This window comes from Pelmatolapia mariae, linkage group LG2 (assembly GCF_036321145.2).
Source record: "Pelmatolapia mariae isolate MD_Pm_ZW linkage group LG2, Pm_UMD_F_2, whole genome shotgun sequence".
NCBI classification, from domain to species: domain Eukaryota; kingdom Metazoa; phylum Chordata; class Actinopteri; order Cichliformes; family Cichlidae; genus Pelmatolapia; species Pelmatolapia mariae.
Genome location: NC_086228.1, coordinates 3,578,540 through 3,590,177, shown reverse-complemented (window position 1 = coordinate 3,590,177; position 11,638 = coordinate 3,578,540). Strand labels below are relative to the sequence as shown.

Genomic DNA, 11,638 nt, shown 5'->3' with positions numbered 1-11,638 from the left:
ATAAGGATGCTTCACGTCAGTACATCCTATTAACAGACGTCACAGTCAGTACTAACCCAAGTTAGTCCAGCACAGATAGCTGTAAACATACTGTGTGATACTATTAATAAGCTTAATTTGACTTACCATTAACAAAACCTAAGACATGCAGAATAAGGTAATGGTTTGAACTGAATGGACAGTGAAATGGTTTCCAAATAAATATGTCAGTGAGATTCATGCTACATTTTTACAAAGCTCCCAGATGAAACTAAGAGGCAACGATGAAACTGTGAGTTGAAAATAAGATTAAAAGTGCAAAGAAAGAACATCTTGTAAAATCGCTGAGCTCCAGAACCAGAAGAGGTGAGACTGTGCAGCACAGAGAGAGCGAGAAAGCCGGGCGCCTTTTACATCCCGCCATTGTCCAGCTTCCTAAAGGCTCCAGAACCAGGGCTTCCTCAGGACACAGGGACAAGGTTAATAAAAACAGCACACACACACACACAGACACATTTCACAGCACATAAGCTGACAGAGCAATGAGTTCACCACCTTACAATCTGTACCAAATACTAAAAGTATTAGGAGTTCATCAAGATTAAATGCACTGTGATTAATCAGTTGCAACTTAACTTTGCAAGTGTTTTAAATGAGGGATATAGAACTCATTTTACATCCTGGGCCACCTGCGTGTACAGCCAGACCAGTGAAAGTGCCCTTTCTGTCATTGAAAAGAAATAAAATATTGAATCCATGAGATGTTTCAATATAAGAAAAAAGACTTTTAACAGTATTTCTCCACTTTTTCTACATGATAAGGAAACGCTGTTGTAGTAAATGAAAGAAATGTATCCGCACGACTCTGTGGGCTGTAAGCAATAACAGAAAAAGTTCTGGTAGCTCCATTGCCCAGACTGTGCTGTAGGGTAGACCTGGGATTGGTTGTCACGTTGGTTGTTACTGCCACATTAGAGGGCACTATGGAATTCTGTGGATGTCACACGTGTGACCTGACAGTCTGTCCAATATGCAGTGTTCAGTTTAAGGAGGAAGTTAGAGTAATTTTTCCTGTTGTTTTTGAAAGCTCACATAAACAGACACTTATTAAAAAGCTGAAGGGAATATCTTTGATTTGAATCAGTTTTCCAGTAGCAAGAGGTCAGCTGGAGATGGTTGTCTCACTTGTCCTGGGCTTGGTTTTCACACATGTGACAACCAAGTCTCTGATGAGAAATGTTTTTGCAGCTAAGCATGTAAAGGTTTTTGTTTTGTTTTATTTTTTGTTTCTGTGTTGGTACAATGGTTTTTGTTGAGCCATACTTCAATAACCAGCCCAAGGAATATGGCTTCAGTGTATTGTCTTCCAAAACTGGTCTTGCAAAGATTGTACTGCTGGAAGTCCAGGGGTATACAGAGTCATGACTGAGGCACAGGGGTGCTAGATGAATCCTAGCAAAATGAAGATCCCAAAAAATATCGACTTTTATTTTTTCTGAAAACAAAGTTTTTAAATTATATAAGTTACAGTGATAACTATAGGGACAAACAACCCTACACCATGTGAGAAATTATCCCACTATCGGGATGGTTGTCACAAAGTATCAGTGTCATTAATGTTTAATTAGTTTTTGTTAAAATTAATTGCAAAATAGAAATCTGTAAAAACAAAATGAACACACACACACACACACAAGACATTTCTATAACTCACAGTGAAAAAACAGGAATTGTTTTTTTTTAATTATTTCATTGTTTATCTGTCTGGTGTAGTATGAATGACTATGAGGATTTCTTTATCTACAGGAAAAGCTGTAAAACTTATTAAAATACATTTAAAAGCACAAAATTTATGCTCTCCTCCCCTGTTTTCGAGGATATCCATTGGGCAGGATTGACTCTGTGCAAGGCCGATTCTTGCTCCCAGGGCTTGTGTTTAACATCCCATTCTAAAGGAACACATTTAGAAATCTGACAGCAGAAATTTTATCTTCTGTCTCCCTAACCGAAATAAATATAGAGTTTTCTTTATCACAGCGTTACCTTCTTTTTATCTTCAAGTTTAATAAACCACTTGTTATTTATGTAATAGTTAATCCCTTAAATTGGCCAGGCGTTAACCTTTTGGCGAACTTCAATTGTTTCCTTATGGCTACTGGCTCATACCATGGGAAACAGCGGATGGGTGTTTCACGCGAGCTCTAAGATTGAAATCTTTCCACGCTGATGCCAGTGGACCTGGTGAAGAAATATCACTGAGCCATAAAGGCAGGGCAGCTTTTAATCTCGTGGCAGAACTAGCTCATGCCTTTTAAGGCAATTGCTGTGATTCCGCACTTGAAAACCGTGGAAACAAATCCGTCCACAGTTTCTAAATTAACATGGCCTCAGCAGCGGCTTCACCGTAAATAATCCAATTAACTTATTTGCTTACGTCGATTTTCCAGAAGAGGGCGGTGTCATAACAGTTTTAGCAACAAGCCCAGCCCAGCACTGCAAAAACAACAAAGTGGTTTTATGAACGCTCTCGACCTTCTCTAAATAATTTTGTTTTAAATATTACATGCATCTCTTGAAAAGTGACAAATGTGTTCCGGCCCAGTTTCAATTCAAGATGGCTTTGCAAATGAATCTAAAATGTTCATCTTTCTGTCAGTCTTCCTTTGCTTTGGAAATCGACTTAAAATGAAGGACTCGTGAACACGTATCACTTATTGCAGAGTGATGTAGGGTATAGTATCCCCAAAGCGCTCACAGCAGCCCAGAGTGACGTCGTTAACCTAGGATAGAAAAAAGAGCGCAGTCAAGTTGGGCTCAGAAACCCGGAGCAGTACCGGAAATGACTTTACTCTACTTTCATAAAAAATCAGTTTTGATAAACATAAAGCCTGAGCTTTCAGAAATCGTCAGTGACACTTTCATATATCCTATTTTATCTAAATGTTATAATATATATATATATATATATATATATATATATATGAATGTAGTTATGATATTCAGCCTAAAGAAAGAGTTCATGTAGCTAAAGGATTGAGCTTGTGGGAAAAAGTTACATTACAATTACAAAACTATGGTTTCTTTTTTATGTGGGGCTTAACATTTTAGTTCAAGTCACGTACTTAATACTTTGAAATCACAGTAATAACGTACAGTTGGGAATGGGAATGTTTTGTAGCCAGGTTGTGGTTTAATGCAGGTTTTGCTTTAATGGTGCATTGAATTGGCTACCACTGAATTAGATAATTCAAATCAAAATCTAAATTAAATAATAACTTAGTCTTAGCCTATTATAAAAATATAAAGGATCAAAGACTATTATAGCTGAAACCTCGATTTAGGTCTAAGTTATCAACGTTTATCAATGATATTCGAGGTGCATGCATGTCTATTTTAGGCTAATATTTTAATTTCAGATATACCAAAATCGTTGTTTTTCCTTTCTTTTCACGCAACGTTCACATGCTAACACGCAAACGTGTTTGCTTTATTTTGAAAACCTCAAACGGAAAAATATATATAGGGAGGCTGTGTTTACAGCGCGTGAAAGGCGCACGATGACACGCCAGGGGAGCGCGGCGGAGCTGGGATCAGCCGGGAGCGAAAATGTGAAGGTGGAATCCGTGTGAGCAGCATTGTGTGTTGTCACTGGCGTCTTTGGGGAAAAAAGAAAAAAAAGAAGAAAGAAAATAATAATAATAAAGACAGCCGACGTTCACACAGCAAGAGCGGGAGTTTTATTTGGATGTTGTAGCTGAGTACGGGTATTATCCTACCTTCTGTTTCTTTTTTCTTATATTTTTGTACCCCTCTATGCCCACCTTCTTCTTCTGAGAAATTGACTGGAAGCAGTGCTGCTGGGAGTGAGAAGCATCATTTGCGTTTAGTGGATTATTATTATTATTATTTTTGTTATTATTATCAATAATATTATTTCAAAATTGCGAAGGAGTAAAACTGCCGAAACTGAGGAATTCCTCGTGCTTTATGGGATTATTTTCTGACGAAGCCGCTTTGTTTTGGATAACAACCGATTGGGCATCATGAGTTCCAGTGGTAAGTGAATGTGCGCTCCACCTCTCCACTTGAAGCGCAGGGACGATTTATGTAGGTGAGAGCCGAGAGAAGTGCCATAGAACAATAGTAGTCTAGACTATGTCACGTTTGCTCTATTGTTTATTATAAATAATAAACATTTTAAAATAAGGATGACTTGCAATTTAATGTAATAAAAATAGGAAATTAGCATTTTTGCATTAAGGAAAAACAAAACAAAACACAAAAACATACAAACACACACACACCAGTGTGACTGTGGGTGCCAAGTCCTTATAATAGACTTGGAGCAGGTTTAGAGATTAGAGCTAAGTATATCTCGAGGTCAGAGTGGCATTTGCCCTGAGTTCATCCAATGAGGAGCATTTTTGAAATTCTTCATCCACATAACAGTTGTTTTCTGGGGCCTTCACTCACTTCTTTCACTTCCTCTCTTTCATCTTCTTCTCTCCCTCCTCATCCTCCTTCCCATCACTCTTGAGGGAACACCCAAGCCTCCAGCTGTTGCTTCTTCTTCTTTTTTAAAATCCACCTGCTCCTTGACACATTCCTCACAGGATCAGTAAGGCCTTTGGTTGAAAGTTCCTAAGCTGAGCGTTTGGGACTTTAGTTGTGTGTCTGTCAGCCTCGGGGGCTCCTGTCATACTTACCTCAGAATGGCTCTGGGACAGCCATGATGCTAAGCTGACCTTGTATCACCTGACTCTGACCCTGATCCTCTGTCAGCTGAATCAGGGCTTTCCCCGTAGGGCTTGTAGGGTAATGTGTATTTGTTTTGTTTACAAGTCAGACCGCGTGTGGATCTCAAGGTTAACTTTAAAAGAAAATTCCACCACCACCCCACCCCACTCCACCCCTGCCCCTTAGCTGTCAGTAAGGCCTCTTGAAGTTGATGTGCACCAGGTGCTCCGTGAACTGATGGTGTCAGGCGCTTCCTGTCCACCCTCTGGTATTACTGCATCATTCATAATCGAGCCTGTCATTGTGTGGCATTTCATTATTCATCCAGTGCTCTTAACTCTGTGGCACAGAGTCTTGCCTGACAGCCCGGTGCCTTTGCCGTCCGTGCCAGGAGTGATGTGGCAGCTTCTTGTGGTCTGAGTAAATGACTATAATTCCTTTGTTAAGCTTCAGAATGCTTTTCTCAGCTGACACAGAGGGAGGGGGAGGAGCAAACGCGGCCAACATGTGAAGAGCTGTCCAAAAGCTCCTGTGAGTTAATAGCGTGAGCTCCTACAGGTTTACACACAAACACGCGCAGAAACAACATGCCAACATGTGGTGTTTGATGTGTCAGAATTTAAAAGTGTTTGTTTGTGTGTGTTAGCGATGACACAGCAGGCAGATGGTGGCGTGACATGTGTCTGTACTCTGGCTTTAGGCATCGAAACAAAGCAAACATGAACATGTCCTCTTCTCTTCTCTCCTCTCCTTCAGTCAGTCAAACATGTGTTTCCTTCTGCTTTCAACACTTTTAAGGTTTAGACATGAACGGGCCTGTTAGGCTGTGCTGTGTGCAGTTGTTCCGCTGCACTGGGTGTTATTGCCCAGGAGCTATCGGCGCACATAGAGTAATTACACACAGCTCTGATAGTCTGTCTTCATCTTCTGGTCCTTCTGTCTGTCATGGTCACCAGTTTTTTGTACGTGCGCGAGTGTGTCTCGTCTGGTCTGGTCTTATTTTCCATGTGGCTGACAGACGGTGCAGTACCCTGGGCACGGGAGGTACATTTCTTGCAGAAGGAGCCTTATTTTTCAATAATTAGATATACAGAAAGTATGTGGGTAGCTATGATGACAGATTCTGAGTTGTTTTTGCAGAATGGGCTCCAGACAGTTAGTGTGTTTCAGGGGAGTGATAAAACACATGTTGATCAATATACTGATCATTGAGCTCAAGGACCTGAGGGGATCTGCAGAGCCATACATCACAGGCAGCTCTGACACGTCTCCTCCTTGCTCTCTGTCTTTATGTAGAGAAAAATTCTAAGGCTATCCAACAAAGTGCATTCAGAAGACGGTAGCTGCATAGTGCAGCATATGGGGACGGTAAAAATGTTTCCTCTTTGGCTGTCTTAACTTAAAAAAAAGTTGTATTGTGTCTCATGAAAAATAACACATATGGTTTAAATGTTACAGCAGCACTTTCCAATATGTTGACCATTTGGATTTATTATTTAGTCTTGTGCAAATGCTTTGAAAATACAGCAAAGTCACAAACAACAACCAAAGAGACTTGTTGGAATGAAACCTGAACCTCTCCAAACTGCTGAAACATTATTGCTAGCTTCCTACGTGCTCTGCTAGCTTTCCTCCTACCATCATGTACTGGTTTGCCAGTGCAGCGCTGCCACATGATTTAGGTAACTCAGAATAACAAAGAATGGAAATGACTGCAGAAGCCAGCCCGTACTTACAGATGCTCCTTCCAGCTATTTGAGCTAGTGTCAGGCCAATATCTGATAATGATGTTGCTGCTCTTCTAGCCACGTGGAAATGAAATTTGATGCAAATATTCATGTTCCCATACATTATATTCTAATGACTAGCGTATGCCACCATGAGGTCAAAGGTGGCCCAGTAGTGCAAAAACACCAAATACCTTCCTAATGAGCATCAGCTGTACTGTCTAACGAATGCTTACTGGAAAATGCTAGCATAATAAATTAAGAGGAGAGTGATATAGATGTCTGCTGGAACTTCATGTTTCAGGGATTTGCTTGAGATGTGCATCCTAAAGTGCAGAATCAAGCAAACAGATCTGATTGGATCAAGAAAATCGCTCTGCTTTAAATACAATTTGATTTGCGTTAGCTTTAGCCAAATTTTAAGTTTAGTTATATAACAAGTTGCTTATTTATAGCTTCAATATGAAATAAAAATAGAATACGAAACAGACAATCAGTGAAAGATGACTTTACAGATGAGCAGCTCATTTGACACTTGAGGGTCATCCATAAATGACCTGCTGCCAGATGCTATCCTTATTGGGCCCAGGAACTCTAAGGTAATTAATAATTATGTTAATTAGGATAATTTATTGATTTATTACTACATTAATTAATATTTTTTGTTTATTTTGCTGTTTTATTTACTGTTCATTGTTTTCCTGGTTTTATGGGTAGCATCTACTGGAGCAGGGCTAGTGAAGGAGGAGAAGAGCCATGTCATGTGGTGAACAGTCCAAACCAGAGCCAAATGCTATTTTCCCTCTCGATACAAAATGCCTTATTATAATAACACAGAGAACAAAGATGCGCAGATGCAAACACAGATGCTGGTATAGACTGATGAATATTCATATGCAGTAATCACATACAACTGGTATGTTTTTCTTACAGGCCGACATTAAAATCGAGCACATGTTTTTTTGTTGTTAATTTGCAGCGTAGGCCACTGTTGCTGCTTTTAGTTGAGGTTTTTTTTTCTTCTTTTTTCTTTTTTTACAGCAATAAAAGCTACTGTCAAATCATAATAATAACATTTAGCATTTGTTTTATCTTAAACTGTAAGTGCTCTGTTCATTTCATTGCACAGTTTAATCAGTAGACTCTTTCGAGCCAGACCACTGTTCTGTCCTCAAGGATGCCGTCTCCACGACCTTGGCTTCTGGTAGGACTGAGTGATTATTCAGACTGTCAGTAGCGGCCTGACCCTTCTCGCTCTGTGGAGCGACAGGATGTTTGTGATACAATTGGACACTACCATTGCTCTGATAAATGCTCCTACCCAAAGGGGATATAAAGACAGGGGATGGGGAAGGCATGGAAAAACCTGACCACTGGCCTCTTTAGATCACAGACACGGAAGATATGATGTTGCTTTGTTGTGAAATTATATATCAGAATTACAAAACCATTGCTTATGATTTATGTGGTGTTCCACTCACAAGTCGATTAACTGTTAAGATTATTATCAGATAACAAACTCTTTTGATCTTTGAACATTAGAGAAACCAAGACATTCTTCAAATCTTTGTTTATGGGCCTTTATGTCCAAAGTTTTGTCTTCAACAAGTGAAATGCATGGCTGACTTGGCAGTTCAAGAATATTCCACTTCTTTGCTTTAATAAACAGCTTTGGCTCTATGTTTTGGATCATTGTCCATCTGTATTATGAGATGTCGCCCAATCAATTTGACTGCATTTAGCTGGATTTAAGAAGACGCTATGTCTCTGAATACCTCAGAATTCATTCGACTGCTTCTGTCCTGTGTCACATCATCAATAAACACTAGTGTCCCAGTGCCATTGGCAGCCAGTACACCCAAGCCATGGCACTGCCGTCACCATGTTTTAGAGATAATATGATATGCTTTGGATCATGAGCTGTTCCACGTCTTCTCCATACTTTTTTCTTGCCATCATTCTGGTAGAGGTTGGTCTTGGTCTTGTCCAAGGAATGTTTTTCTAGAATTGTGCTGGCTTTTTTATATGCTTTTTAGCAACGTCCATCTAGCTATTCTATTCTTGAGGCTTATGAGTGGCTTGCATCTTGCAGTGAACCCTCTGTATTTACTTTCATGCAGTCTTGAATTTATGACAGACTTGGATATCGATACACCTCTCCTCCTGGAGAGTGTTTTTGGTCACTTGGTTGCCTGTTATGAAGGGGTTTATCATCACCATGGAAATGATTCTGCGATCATCCACCACTGTTGTCTTCTGTGGACGTCCAGGTCTTTTTGCATTGCTGAGTTCAGCAGTGCTTTCTTTCTTTCTCAGGATGTACCAAACTTTAGATTTCACAACTCCTAATATTGCAGCAATTTCTCATATGGGTTTTTTCTGTTTTCGCAGCTTTAGGACGGCTTGTTTCACTTGCATGACCGCATGTTGTCTGTTTACAGCAAAATCTTCCAAATGCAAGCACTGCACCTTAAGTCAACTCCAGACCTTTTATCTGCCTAATTGATAATGACATAATGAAGGAATTACCCAAATCTGGCCATGAAATAGCCTTTGAGTCTTTTTGTCCAATTACCTTTGGTCCCTTTAAATAAACGGCACATGTTAAAGAGCTGAAACTTGTAAACTCTTCATCCAATTTAAATCTGGATACACTAAAATGAAAGCTGAAAGTCTACACATTATGTCCATGTCCATTATATAACTATAACATGAAAATGTTTCAGTAAGCAGTTTAAAAAAAAAAAACCTTCAGTACGTCAGTATCCTAACTACATCAGTTCTGGGATCTTTTTTTCCGATTGTTTCGCGTTGCAAAGGAATAACATGGAGCTCATGGCAGTCAAATGTTTGTACACTTGAGTCATCTGCAGTCCTTATTTGTACTCTGTTTTTACACTGTTTTCATACTTGGACAATGAAAACCTCTGTAGGCCTACTCTTTTCCTGGTTGTATCGTTAAGGGAATCGATAAAGAATGAGACCCATGAGCAGAACTGATAATAGCACTGGTATCAATAACATTTTTTCAATATCTATGCTTGTGGTTTTACTCTCCAGCCTGTATAGACAGTAACAATAGCTGGACCTAGGCTGAGTATTTTGTTCTTGATCAAATAATGCTTTTTAAAATTTGTCAACAAGACACACATGTGACTTCAGGCTTGTAGAAAACAAAAGCTAATATATTTCATAGAGAAGTTGGGGTTTTTCCCAGTCATTTCAACAAAGCGAATCTTTTAGAGCCAGCATCTAGCTGCCGTACTTCTCGAGTGGCTTCAACTTTTGGCATTGCTGGTTGCTGCTTGGATTTCATGGCACTTTAGAGTTTTATAAGAGGATTTAGTGTCTGGATCAGAAAATGGCAAAAAACAGAATTTGAAAAATTCATCAGCAGCTTTCTCTAAAGGGTTTGAGTTGTCGCCCAGATACATGAGCGACATTAGGCATTAATGTTTTGCTACCAGCTGTCTAATTGTCCAGGAAGATGCCTGCTGAAAAATTATGGATGAGATTCTCACAGCTTCTGATAGATTATCTGCTACCTTACCAGACACCACAGCTCTGTTGCTAAACTACAAGTTGATGGTTTTGCATCAAAATGACTGTCAGTCAAGTCTTTTTGCAAACTTCTCAAACCGCAGTTACTTTGCTATGGATTTTAAACAATAAAAATTAAAATTTTAAGATGACTACCAAATAAGTTTCTGTCTGTAATGAATTCACCTTGATTTAAGTCTTGTGCCTGTGGTCTTTGTTCAGTAGAGATCAATTTAAATTTGTTAGAATTCAACAATGAAATTTAAGTTTTTGAAAACCAAAGAAAAAGCTTTGGAAAGTAATCACAGATTGCAAAGCAGTTCTTTTCCTTTTAATAATTCATCTTAATTCCTAAAGGTCTTTGTATCGGCTCGCTTAGAATGTCCTATTCTTTTTCTCATTGCTACCCAGCATCCCTCATGACTGAGCCCACAGCATGTCTTTCCCTGGGGCTGTCAGGTCAGGGGTAGAAATAGCAGCAACCTCTCAGTCCCTGGGGATGTTGTCTGCCTCTCTGACCAAAGCCCTGTTGTTATCACCTGTTACCAAAGGCTGTATTCTTCCAGGCTACTCTCAAATGATTTGGAGTCAGTGGATTAAACTGGTAGTCTGGTGGCCATAATTTAGAAGAACGACTCAACACCTTACTAGGGGAGAGGAAGGAGGATTGTTAGAGAGGTGCCTATAAGGGGCTTGGACTTGGAGAGCTTTGCTGCAGTTAATGAGAGTGAGCGTGCTGACACAATTAGCTAGAGTTACATAATGCTTCGGCTCCTGAGCTGTTTTGGACCTGGATCCTCGGCTGTCTTTCTCTTTCTGTCACAGACATTCAAGAGGTTAAACCTCACCCCTGCCTATAATTTAAGTACCTGTTGATAACTGCCATTCCTTACAATGGTCAGATTTGAGCTACATTGTTAATTTTTGTACAATGTTACCTACCTGTGTTGTGTGCCAGAGGTTTGTTCTGGCCCAGATTAAGAAGGTCAGACCTGTAAATAAATACTCTGTCTTTTACAGGTGTTGGCACGGGCTTACATGTTCTGCCGTTAGTTCCCATCATCTCTCATGTCCACCTGCTGGGAACAGCGTTAATGATTAGTTGTTTTTTACATTAATAAAAAAACTAAAAAGACAACAAAGAGATAGTTTTACGGAAGTGCTATTGTTTGAACCATCGCCTTTGCATTTATCAGTCAGGTTAGTGCTGCCAACATTGTGAGGAAAGTTATGGATTTACAGAGGCTCCAGTGTGGGAGGTGGGGAGTGGGAAAAATATGCTTGCATATTTCCAGTGCCCACAACCCTGTCCAGAGTGAGAAAATACACAGCTACAGTTATGCATACATGCACGTCCTCGTGTTCACGTGCACAGTGAATATCCTGTTGTCAACTTCGAGGCACGCAAGGAGCGCTCAGACTCTGAGATGTGCAAGGCCCTTAGACTGTTTAAGTGATGCCAGCCCTTTGGGATTCACTCGGTGAAATGGAATCGGTAGCACTGTCACGGCAGCCCATATGCTGCTGCTGCTTTGACTGAAGCGGCGCAATCCTTCACTTAGCTATTCAGGTAGTCAAGGCCAGCTGGTTGCCCAGCCATTATACCCCTTCCACATAGAGTATGACCTCCCATACTCCTTTGAAAGATAGAGATA

At 40.0% G+C, this 11,638-nt stretch overlaps 1 protein-coding gene across 5 annotated transcripts in view; it reads left to right on the top strand.

Annotated features, from left to right (window-relative positions):
• The first annotated feature begins 3,536 nt into the window (after positions 1–3,536).
• The window catches only part of ablim3 (actin binding LIM protein family, member 3), a 45,823-nt gene continuing 37,721 nt past the window's right edge, over positions 3,537–11,638 (top strand). For all 5 annotated transcript variants that reach the window (XR_010573380.1, XR_010095338.2, XR_010573379.1 and 2 more), the window contains exon 1: positions 3,537–4,035. Coding sequence is in view for 1 of the 5 variants with exons in the window: in XM_063490444.1 (XP_063346514.1) it covers positions 4,023–4,035 (13 nt within the window). In the remaining 4 variants the exon portion in view is untranslated. The remainder of the gene's footprint in view (positions 4,036–11,638) is intronic.